Below are 11,666 nucleotides of genomic sequence, written 5' to 3'. Positions count from 1 at the left end.
CCCCCCCCCCCCCCCCACCCCAATATATTCCAGAACATTTATTTATTCGCTGCTCACCAGAGGGAGGCCTTTTCCAGCTGTCCTCCTTTTCAGAGGTATTGTCTTCTGCATCGGAAATGGAGTTCTTCAAGGCTACTATCTGACCTACTGTGCCGAATACCCTGAGGAGTGGTACACAGATATCCGGTTTAGCTTTGGTAAGTGAATCAAGCCATTTCTCAGTTGTTCTAGCAACACTCCTTCCAAGACTAAGTCATTACCACCTCCCAGTTATCATCACCTTTCCCCAGCCTATTGCAGTAACCTCCTAAAGATCCCATTCTCCTTTTCTCTCACTTCCTCCTGGTCTTTTATTTATATAGAAGCCAGAGATTGTTTAAAAACATATCATGCCATTTCTCATCTCAAAATTGTGATAAATTTCCCTTACTCTCAATACAAAATATAGGTTCCTTAGCATTGCCTGTAAGACCCGTATGCTCTTAACCCTTCAGATTTTCCAACCACCTTCTTTCCCTCCTTCTACCTCCTTTCCTGTGCTGTAGTATCAGTCCTTCCCCTGGTATACCAGAAATTGTTCACTTTGTCCTGTCCTAGCACTGCTGTACAGTAGTACTCCCTCTGCTTGGAATGCTCTACTTCTCTATATAATCATGGAGCTTGGTCTCTCAGTCTATTTAGATTTTTACCAATTTTCACTTTCTCAGAGAGTCTTTTGACTACCTTAACTAAAATAGTTGAAAACAGTGATTTTTGAGTTTTCTGCTTGTTTTTAATGAGCTGAAGTATAGAAACATTCAATTCTTTGGACAGCATTTTGGTTCAAATCAAAATAATAGGATAATAGGTACTATTGTTAATTGCTCTTAGCATCACAGAACATATCCTACCCATTAACTTAGTAATTCTGGCTCTATCTCCAAAACATGTGCCAACTGGGCCCTGCTCCCTCACTTCATTCTAATCCAAGCCACAGTTGCCTCTTGCCTGGACTTCTACAATAATCTTCAAATTGAGCTTCTTACCTCCATGCCTGTCTTTCAATAACTCATTCTACACACATCGCGAACACGAAAGGTCAGAAGATTAGTTTCATGACTACCAGTACATGCACCCAATACAGTATTCTATAACTTCCAAGGAAAGAAAGAATGAACAAACAAAGGAAGATCTGTGCACTCATGTGATGACACCTCCAAGATATAGAGTTAAATAAAAATAAATTAATGTGTGAACAGTTGTATGATACTTTTTATACAGGAATGAGATAAAAGAAAATGTGTGTGTATATGTATAACTAGACAAGAAAAATCATAGAATTATAAATAAGAAATGAATAAAAAGTTTCTCTATCTGTAATGGGGTAAAGGACATAATGACCAGATACCGTGTGTGGTTCTACACTGGACCTTGGTTTGCACAAACCACCTATAAGAGTGAGTCTACATCCATGGGCAGTTTTCTTTTTCTCTTCTTTTTCTTTCTCTTTCTTTCTTTCTTTCTTTCTTTCTTTCTTTCTTTTTTTTTTTTTTTGTGTGTGTGTGTGTGTTATAAGGCATGTGCACTCACCATAGAAAGAGAGAGGGAAAGTGAGAAATCACCTCACAGGGAAGATGGCCATGCCATCCTTTCTCTTCTTGGGATTTTAAGTACATGTGCACATGTACTTGGTATGAATTTCAAGCTGTAGGTCTGGGACTTGAACTACAGTTGGCCATATGGGAGTCTATCGCCTTAAACACCACACCACCTGCTGGGTCCCAGAACTTTTCTTTTAATGAAGTTTTGTTCTTTGATTCATAAAACTTCATTACCTAATTTAAAAAAAATAATAATTATTTTATTTAACTTTATTTATTTATTTACTTATTTTTTTAAAATGTGGCCAGAGAAAGGGACAGAGAGAGAAAGAGAGAAAGTGAGAAAGCAAGATGCCAGGTCTGGGACTTGAACCGTGGTTGGCCATGTGAGAGTCCAGTGGCTCTAACCACCAAGCCACTTGCCAGCCCTTTTCATGATCTAGTTTTAAAAACTAAGTTGAAGAAAAGTTCTGTTCTCTAAAATTGGAAAACACAAGTATACCTTACTGCATATTAAACTGGTAATATAACTACATAAGAAAATGATTTATGTGTTTATTGGAGACATAATGGGTAAAGAAACAAGTTGAATTCCTCCATGAGAAAGTAAGCTAATTGAATCTAGAACAGGGAACATTCTGAATGACAACTATCTATCCCTTCATCAAATCACTGTCCTGAAGGAAAACAAATGAACAAACAAAAAACCCCAAAGGAACAAAAAGGCAGGGGTCTGGGTTACATTAAAAAAGCCTTAAAGTGGTCAGCAGGTCTGTCGTGCCCTATAGCAAAAATGTCTCTAACAACAACAAAAGCCTTAAAGGACATAATAACCAGATACCATGTATGGTCCTATTCTGGACCTTGGTTTGCACAAACCCCCTGTAAGATTGCATAATGGTTACATCAGTGGACTCCCACATAGTCAACCATGGTTTGTGTTCCGAACCTGGAGGCTTCAAACTCACGCCGGGCATGTGTACATGTGTGCCCAAGCTCCTGAGAGGAGAATGGAGAAGAAGGGATTGTCATGTGGCCGTCTGCCTGGGTGACTTCTCATTTTTCTGTCTCTCTGTCTCTGTCTCTGTCTCTCTCTGTCTCTCGGCAAGTGCATGTGCCCTAGAGCAAAAAATCTCTTTAAAGGAAGGAAAAAAAAGAGAGGCATTTAGGGGACAGCTGAGGAATATGGCCATGAATACTTTATAAAATGAAAATCTGGAAAGTTACTCACTAAGGTGTATAGTGGTAGTAATATCTGGGTGGTAAGAATAGATGTCTTGATTTTCTTGCTTTCTTGCTTTCTAGCTTGCTTTCTTTCTAGCTTTTGCTGTAGGACATGTGTACTCACCAGATCCACTCTCCTCTTGGGATTTTGGGAACACACACACACACACACACACACACACACACACACTTGTGATTCATAAGTTGCCAGGTCTGGGACTGGAATCACAAAGCTAGTTATATGGGACTCGGTGCCTTGACCTCCATGTCACCTGCTGGCTCTGGTGTTTTCATTTCCCTATTGCCAAAAATTAGTGCTTGGTATACAACATATATATTTCTTTTACAATACCAATAAACAGAAATCAGATCCTATTTAGGCAATAGTATACTCCAATGGAGAGTGGTCATGCTGCAATTCTTTTTCCTCCATTTCTCCATCCTGTCAGGATTTTAGGCACATAAGCACACACACCTGGTGTAGTTTTCAAGCTGCTGGGGCTGGGATTCAAACTACATGGTCTTCCATGTGGGATTGAACTCCCTTAGTCATGGAGCAACAGAGCAAGCCCTTGGCTGATATATTTTGATTAGCACAAATATATTTGGTTGAGAGGTAAGACTGGGCCTCTGTGTGAGACAGAGTGTTTCTGGGCCACAGTTTCTGGGCCATGCTCATTAGGATGCAGTGCCTAGCATCCCTGACCCTGGTTGTCCTCATCTCAGACATGGCCCTTTTTGTACCAGTGGATGGTACATGTGGAGTCACCTTCAGGACATGTGATTAACTAAAATAGATAAGTGTGCAACCAGTACATGCAGTATGCCACTTTTCGTGTAACAATGCATGTGTGTGGACTGGCAGTGGTAGAAACTAGTTTGCTCCTTGCCAAGCCCTATAGTCTAGTTTGTATTACTGTCATGAACGTGGTGTACCAGCCAGGAATGTGCTCAACAATGAGTCGCCAACTAATTGCGACTTAAGCAATGCAGAATTCATATTTCTTACATAATGAGAAGTGTCCAAAGGTAAGTTGTTTCAACATTTCTTTGGTTTCTTTCAATACCATGAAAAACCCAGGCACTGTCTCTCTCCATGACTCTTCGTATCTGACGGGGTAGGGGTCTTCAAAAAAGTTCACAGAAAATGCATATCAAGAAAAAGCTATGCATGGATTTCAAATATTTTTGCAGCAAAATAATCTTTATTTTAACTTCATTTTTTCCCTGAACTTTTCAAAGTTCCCTCAGATTTACCTGAGTGTAGTCTTCATGTTAGTTACTTCATGAGTGCAAGGCAGTGGCTGTAGCTCAAGGCATGACCATCTTGGAATCAAAGCAGGAGAAAAGAGGGAGTAACGGTATCTGATCCATCTGCCCTCTTTATCAGAAAAGCAAAAAGTTTCCAAGCAAGTCCCCCAAAGACTTCCCTTTACATCTTATTGGGAGGACTAGGTCATGTGACCACTTTTCAATCTCCCAGCTCTATAGTAGTGGATGGAAAAGGGGAAAGGATTGGGATTGTGGTTGAGTCAGCCATCCATGATTTAATTTTGTAGATGAGCCAAGGACTTGTTATTATTCATTCATTTCCTCTCCTGTCTCCGTTGTTTGTCACTGTGTGCTTTTAGCTTTTTGTTCTAGGACACAGCACAACCTCTCTTCCACCAAAACTGGGGCCTGGGGCTAGTTGCCTCCCTCCCTTTTTAATTTTTTTTTTTTTTTTGCTATATCTTGCTATTATCCTTGGATTGAGAAATGAAATGTCCCTTCCTTCACGTTTAGACAAGAGCATAGGTTGAGAGAAAAACACCAACAGCAGGACATATTTTTAAACATCTTCCTTCTCTCTTCTTTGCCAAGGTGTGTTCTTATTTATTTTGGGAATGGGAATCAACATTCATAGTGACTGGATATTGCGCCAGCTCAGGAAACCTGGAGAAGTCATCTACAGGATTCCAGAAGGTAATGCCTACCTTGCTCCCCGGATTCCCAGACTTCCTTACATCCTGTCCTAGGGATTCTACTATAAGGAACAAGTGGAGGAGTAGTGGAGCGCAAAAGATACAAGACTCCCTAAATTGCTCTTGCCTTCCCCTTTATACCTTGTCCCACCACAGTTCACCTGCATTTTTTACTCTGTTCAGCTCAGGAGAGTTAGAAGAGCACTTGCTAGGGAAGATACAAGATCACAATACTCTAAAATTGAAAGAGAATTTGAAATTCAGGTAGGGTGGGAATAGTTGCAGTAGATAAGATTGTCATGTACTGAGAGTGTAAACCTTTCTAGATTAGTGAATGAAGCTGAATCCCAAGGACTAATTGTCCTCTCCAATTGGTGTAGACCTATCTAGTGAGTCATTAAGGGTAATATTTCCAGCTGCTTTTATACTCTTAGAAGTGAGGAAAATGGTATTTACTAAATCAAAAGTTAAGATGGAAGATCTTATGAATACAGGTACATTTTTGGAGATAAAGGCAGAGATTATTTGAAATCCTAGCTGTTCCCAAAAAACAAGGGTATGAAGTTGACAATTATAAGCCAAGTAGGAAATTTGGGGGGAAAATGGAGAGGTAAGACCCTTGTGGGACATAGATAAGGTTTATTATCTGTTGACAAGGATGTGTATGGTGGTCTCAACTGGGCTGGACTGAGGTGTATATCATGCTGGGTAAAGTCTCTTCACAATCTAAATGATGTACAGCAATTTAATATATGAATAAAAATAATAAAATACATACATAAAAAAATAAAGTAAAAAAATAAGCCAATGGGAGTGAATCAGTCCAATGAACTCTTCTATATATTTAATTGGGTATTCATATATTAATAGGTCAGTGGTTCCTATTCTTTTTGAGGTAAAACAACCTTTTACATAAAAAATTTTCTGATTTATTAACACAGTACAGATTAATATGCATTGATTTAGAAAATAATCGCAAAGCTACTATGAATTTAGTAACACATTTAAATGAACATAAATGTTGTTTATAATTTAATAGTATCCACTTCAAGAAAAAAAATATGGTAGGTTCAGATATACCATTCATTGTATTCATAGACAGTTTATAGACACCTTGCAATAGGTCAATGGTTCTTCCCAGGTTTTGGAGAATTTTAGCTCAAGTTCAACTGATAGAATGTCATCCTAAAGGAGGATAATGTTAGAGAGCTTAGAGGTTTTTACATCTTCATTCACTAACTAGACAAGTAATGAAGAGCAGAGAAAGTACATATTAAACCGATTGCCACGGTTTCCAACTTCTGAGTTATGATAGAGAATGATTTAAAAATAAAATATTTTTTATATTACTGTTGAAAGAAAAATAGTTCTGGCTGAACTTCCCTAGTTTAATATGGATCATAAAATTTTAGTGTAGAAATGTGCTGATTTCTTTATACAGTTCTGGAGAAATTTTACTTGGAAGGATAGAAAACAAAACCTGTAAAATCAATAGAAGCAGACCCCACCAGGACACATGCCTGTAGCTCTATTTGTTTCTTTCCTTATTTTTATTTCTTTCTTTCCTTCCTTCTTTCTTTTTTCTTTCTCTTTCTTTCTTTCCTTTTATCTTTTCTTTTCTTTTTTCTTCCTTTTATTCTTTCCTTCCTTTCTTTACTTTCTTTCTTTTTCTTTCTCTCTCTTTTTTCTTTTTTTCTCTCTTCTCTCTCTCTCTCTCTTTTTTTTTTTTTTTTTTTGGAAAAGTTTTTACAGGGTGTGTGCACTCCCCATAGAGATGAGAGAGGGAGAGAGAGAGAGAGAGAGCGAGCGAGTGCGAGCATCCTCAGGGGAGTTGGCCATGCTACAATCCCTTCTCCTCCATTCTCCTTTTGGGACTTAGGGCACACATGCACATATGCTTTTGTGATGTTTCTCAAGCTGCTGGGTCTAGGACTCGAATGACACAGCCAATTATGTAGGATATAACTGCTTTAATTACCATACCACCAGCTGAGCCTTTATTTCCTTCTTTAAACTTTTTATTTTTGTTTATTTTCTTTTTTCTTTCTTTCTTTCTTTCTTTCTTTCTTGTTTTTTTTTTTTTTTTTTACCTTAGGGTACATGTGCTCACCAGAGAGAGAAAGACAGTAAGAGAGAGAGGTAAAGTGAGAAGTCATTCCCCAGAGGGGATGGACATGCCACAATCTTTTCTCCTCTTGGGATTTCATTTTGAGCATGTGTGCACATGCACCCAGTGTGAGTTTTAAGACAGCGTGCAGGACTCAAACCACAATAGGCCATATGGGAGTCCAGTGCCTTAATCACTGTGTCACCTGCTGGCCTCTAAACTTTTTCTTTTTCTTCTTCATATTTTTTATTGCCAGAGAGTTGTGTATGTTTGCCAGAGAGGGTAGTGGTGGGGAGAAAGCACACCCCAATGGAGCAGAGTCACGCTGCAATTCCTTCTCCTTCATTTCTTCATCCTGTTAGGATTTTGGGCATGCGTACACATGTTCCTGGTATGTTTTTCAGACCACTGGAACTGGGATTCGAACTGTAACTGACCATGCAGGATCTGACTCCTTTAACCAGTAGGCTAATGAGGTTGGCCTTTTAAACATTTTTTTTTTTTAAGAAATTTATTTAGTTATTTAGAGAGTGAGCAAGAACCCCTGATAGGGTATTAACGCCGTGATCTACTCTCAGCTTTAGCCAGTTCTGAGTCATGGGCTTGTGGGTGCCCAGCATACTCAGGGAGGTTCCACAAACTGGCAACCTTCCCATGTGGGTGTGGCCTACAGAGCTTCGCACTCTCACTGTTGCACCTGTGTCCAGCTCTTTCTTTAAGCTTGAGCAGAGTATAGGAGGGGTGTGTATATGGGCAGGGTGGTGGTGGTAAATGCCAAAACACATTCTAATAAGTTCTCACCTCAATTTACTTTGTGTGATTGTGAATGTGGAAAATGCTGACTGGCTGTGTGTGTGTCCAGGGAAGGAGTAGGAAGGCAAGAGGCCACCTGAAAGTATTGCTTAATGGAAAGAAACCAAACCCAGAGCTCCTATCCCTCATCCTTGTCCTGCCCAAAGCTAGTGGTCACACTGTTGTTAGAAATTTGGATAGAACCCATCAAGCAATTAGGACCACTTCTCCCAATTCCAGAAGTTCTAAGAGAAAGAGGCTATCTTTGCTCTGTTTTCCCTTTTCCCTAAGGGAATTCTATCAAACTCGCCGTAATACATCTAGCTGTCTTTATATATTTTGGAACAAAACAGAGGGGTTTAATGTCACAATGGTTCAGTTCTATTGCCTTTTTGATTCTTTTGCATGCAGGTGGCTTGTTCACGTATGTTTCTGGAGCCAATTTCCTTGGCGAGATCATTGAATGGATCGGCTATGCCGTGGCCAGTTGGTCCCTCCCAGCACTTGCATTTGCATTTTTCTCCCTTTGTTTCCTTGGGCTGCGAGCTTTTCACCATCATAGGTAAGTTTTCATTAAAGGCGGCAGCATCCCTGTAGCTTTGTTTTCCAAACAGACTTTTGGTACATGGGGTCAGACTTAGAAAGCTAACATGTTTATTTGTACAAGGAAAGAGCGATACAAAAATCTGGACTGGTAAATCTGACTTTTTAGGTTTTTATTGAAGTTGGAGTTAAGCTGGATGACAGTAGCCATAACATATTTTTCTTCTCCGAAGAGCAAAACATAAGCGTGTGTGGACAGAAGCTCATGGGGTAAATTTTGGAAAGCCATTCTGCTTCTGTTATTGAGGAAGCACCTGGTGTCCACACGAGTTAGCTGGTCCTCCTGGCAGACTCACCTGGTGGTGGTTACTGCTTGGCAGTAAGCTATAGGTAAGAGTCCAACAGTGAAAAAAGTAACTTCCACTTCTGTGCTCCAATTCAATTTCCTTCCACCATATTTCTTTTTTCTTTTTTTTTTTTTTTTTTTTGAGAGATTTTCACTGTAGGGCGCGTGCGCTCGCCAGACAGACAGAGAGAGACAGAGAGACAGAAAGCGAGAAATCACCCCCCAGGGGGGATGGTCACGCCGCAATCCCTTCTCCTCCATTCTCCTCTCGGGATCTTGGGCACGCACGCACACGCGCCCGGCGTGAGTTTTAAGCCACCGGGTCCGGGACACGAACCGCGGTCGACTACGTGGGAGTCCAGCGACATAGCCATTACGCTAACTGCTGGTTCCCCACCATATTTCTTGAGATGTGTACCATGGGTGAGACCATGACCCGCATTTTCAAGGCTTCCTAGATAACTCTGAGGTTTAGTTAGGGTAGAGAACCCCTAGAGAAAAGCCCTAGCCCAGTGGCTGTGTGGCTACTATTTTAACTTGAGTCTTGGTGCTAACAGCTCAGGTAATCACAGAGCCCTGGAAACTGTAGAAGGAATATTTTCCCTGGGAACTGGGTATAACACAGCTTATTTGTGTACTGCCCTATTTCCTCATCCTCACCCTCCACAACTCATAGTCAAGGCTGTCACTGGCTTCCTGAGAGGGTAGGACAGCAATTGTGTGTGTGGTGCAGTTCTAAGACTGCCCCACCTGCTGGGAAATGCTAGGAATTGCAGGCATTTAGAATCTGACCTGAAGGTCTAGTCTGAACCTTCACTAACCCCTACTTTCCTCTTTCCTCTTCTAAGCTGGGGTGTGATGCAGACAAAAGAGTTAACTAAAATTATTGCTGAAAGGGAAGGGGTAACCTATTAAGTTGTTACCAGGCTTTAAGCCTGAGTGTGAATTTCGGATCCTTTCCCTAAAATGACTTTTTCAGCTTTGTAACTCTCTTACAACCTATTCCAGTCACTTCCTAGGCTGGAGGGAAGGGTGGCAGAGGGTTCCTAACACATAAGAGAGTTAGTGTGACAGTTCTCACCACTCTAGGCCCAGTTGATTGCTCACCAGAAGCACAGAGGGGATGGGAGGAGTGAGGGCATCATGGAGCACCCAGAGGTTCCCTGAAAGGTGTGGGCTCTGTCATGCTTGGTGAAGGGAGGGACAGTAATTCCACCAGAATTTTCAGCTGGTGCAATAACAACATTCAAACTGAGACCTCATGATGGTAGGTAGCACATGCAGAGGCAGCTCACTGGGCTTCTCCAATATCAGCCACCTCTTGGAATATATTGTTATATGCCCCCCAATTCAAACTAGGGCACTTTACCAGAGTGTGTTATCTTGATTATGACTTGAGGGCTACCAAACTCAACTATCAATACTTAAGAAGTCAGTCTGGTAACTTAGGGAGGAAGGCTTTTACCTTTTTTTTTTTTTTAAATTTTGTAGATGTCTTTATTAATTTTTAAAAACTTTTTTTAAAATTTAAAATTTTTTTCTTTTTTATTTCATTTTCTTTTATACATTCAATCACATTATTTGGCTTGCAAAATGGATATTTCAACAGGTGAATATTTCTCCCTAGTACAATTGATAAAACTATAAATTATCTTCAACAGATAAGACCACATTTCTTTGTCCCATTAATGCTCTGCCTCCCTATTTTTCTTCTAAATGACCTTCCTTGGACCCTCCTCTTTCACACACACTATATCTGGTATTTACATCCATTTACTGTGTTTCTATATCCTGTAGTCAATTGGTTTCAGTCATAGAGTGCAGACACTCGGTGTATATTAAGTGGAGACATACAATTTACAAGATATATTAGGCAACAAATAATCATAAAGTGTGTGGCTTAAAACAACACTAATTAGCTCTCTCAATTCTGGAAGTTGAAGTTTGAAATCAAGATGAGAGCGGGGCCATGCTCTCTGTGATGGCTTTAGGTATGACTTCTTCCTTGCACTTCCTGGCTTCCCATGGTAGCCAGAAATCCTTGGTTTGTAGCTGCATCACTCTAATCTCTGCCTCTGTTTTCACATGGCCGTCCCTACTATGGGTCTCTATTTTTATGTCTCTTCTCTTCTTGTAAGGATGCCAGACATACTGGATTAAGGGCCCATCTTACCCTTACGTACGAAAATGTATGATCTCATTTTCATTAATTATTTCTGCCATGATGCTAGTTCCTAAAAGAGGTCTCATCCTCAGGTACTTCAACACATCTGTTTGGGGAACAAAATTCATTTTGTAATATACAAGGTAACATTTTTCTTGGCATTTTCAGGCTTCATGAAGAGATGGATATTTCCCTGGGAAAATTGCCAGCTCTCTGGGTTAATGTTGCCCATGTTCCTTGGGATCTTTGATTTTCTGTATTTCTCAGCTGTATCCAAATGAGTACTTCTTTATGGCTATCACATTTTAAAATTTGGGCACAATGAAGATAACATACAATTTGCTATTTTAACCATTTTTAAGTGGAAAATTCAGCTATAGTAGATAAATTAGTAATGCTACACAATCATGACCACTACCCTCTGGCTATTGCTTTTTATTTTCCAACACAAGAAACTTCAACATTTATAAGAGGTAGGATGTAAGAAGGGGGAAAAAATGGATAAATGACCATCTGGAGGTTGACTTGTAATGAGATTTTGGACACAGCTCCATTGTGGTCACAGTGTGTAACTCCTGGTCCATTACACTTATCATTATTCCTTTCTTGTCTTCTAGGTTCTACCTCAAGATGTTTGAGGACTACCCCAAATCTCGGAAAGCCCTTATTCCATTCATCTTTTAAAGAAGCCAAATAAAAAAGGAGCAAAGCTCTCAAAATACCTATGAAAACTGTCAAGCTGCTAACTTATCTTTGAAGTTCTTCTATATATACACACATATACACAATAGTGGGTCTCTCGGTGTTCTGCCAGTTGGCCTGGGGAGTCTGAGTGATGTTGCTTAGTTTACTCCCACCTCCCAGAGAGCTCTATTCTGATCTATCAAAGCTTCAAAAAGTCCTTTTCCAGATGGAGACATTTGCTTTCCTTTTTAGACCTAGGGAT

The 11,666-nt window shown here is 40.1% G+C and overlaps 1 protein-coding gene across 1 annotated transcript in view; it reads left to right on the top strand.

The window, feature by feature from the left end:
* Positions 1 to 11,412, top strand: part of SRD5A2 (steroid 5 alpha-reductase 2) — a 45,145-nt gene extending 33,733 nt beyond the window's left edge. The window contains exons 2-5 of the mRNA XM_006168533.1: positions 34 to 197; positions 4,668 to 4,769; positions 8,079 to 8,229; positions 11,338 to 11,412. Of these exons, the coding sequence (XP_006168595.1) occupies positions 34 to 197; positions 4,668 to 4,769; positions 8,079 to 8,229; positions 11,338 to 11,404 (484 nt within the window). The 3' untranslated portion in view covers positions 11,405 to 11,412. The remainder of the gene's footprint in view (positions 1 to 33; positions 198 to 4,667; positions 4,770 to 8,078; positions 8,230 to 11,337) is intronic.
* Positions 11,413 to 11,666: the final 254 nt, after the last annotated feature.

This window comes from Tupaia chinensis, unplaced genomic scaffold (genome assembly GCF_000334495.1).
Source record: "Tupaia chinensis unplaced genomic scaffold, TupChi_1.0 Scaffold145860_1, whole genome shotgun sequence".
NCBI lineage: Eukaryota > Metazoa > Chordata > Mammalia > Scandentia > Tupaiidae > Tupaia > Tupaia belangeri.
This window is presented reverse-complemented; position numbering and strand designations above follow the sequence as displayed.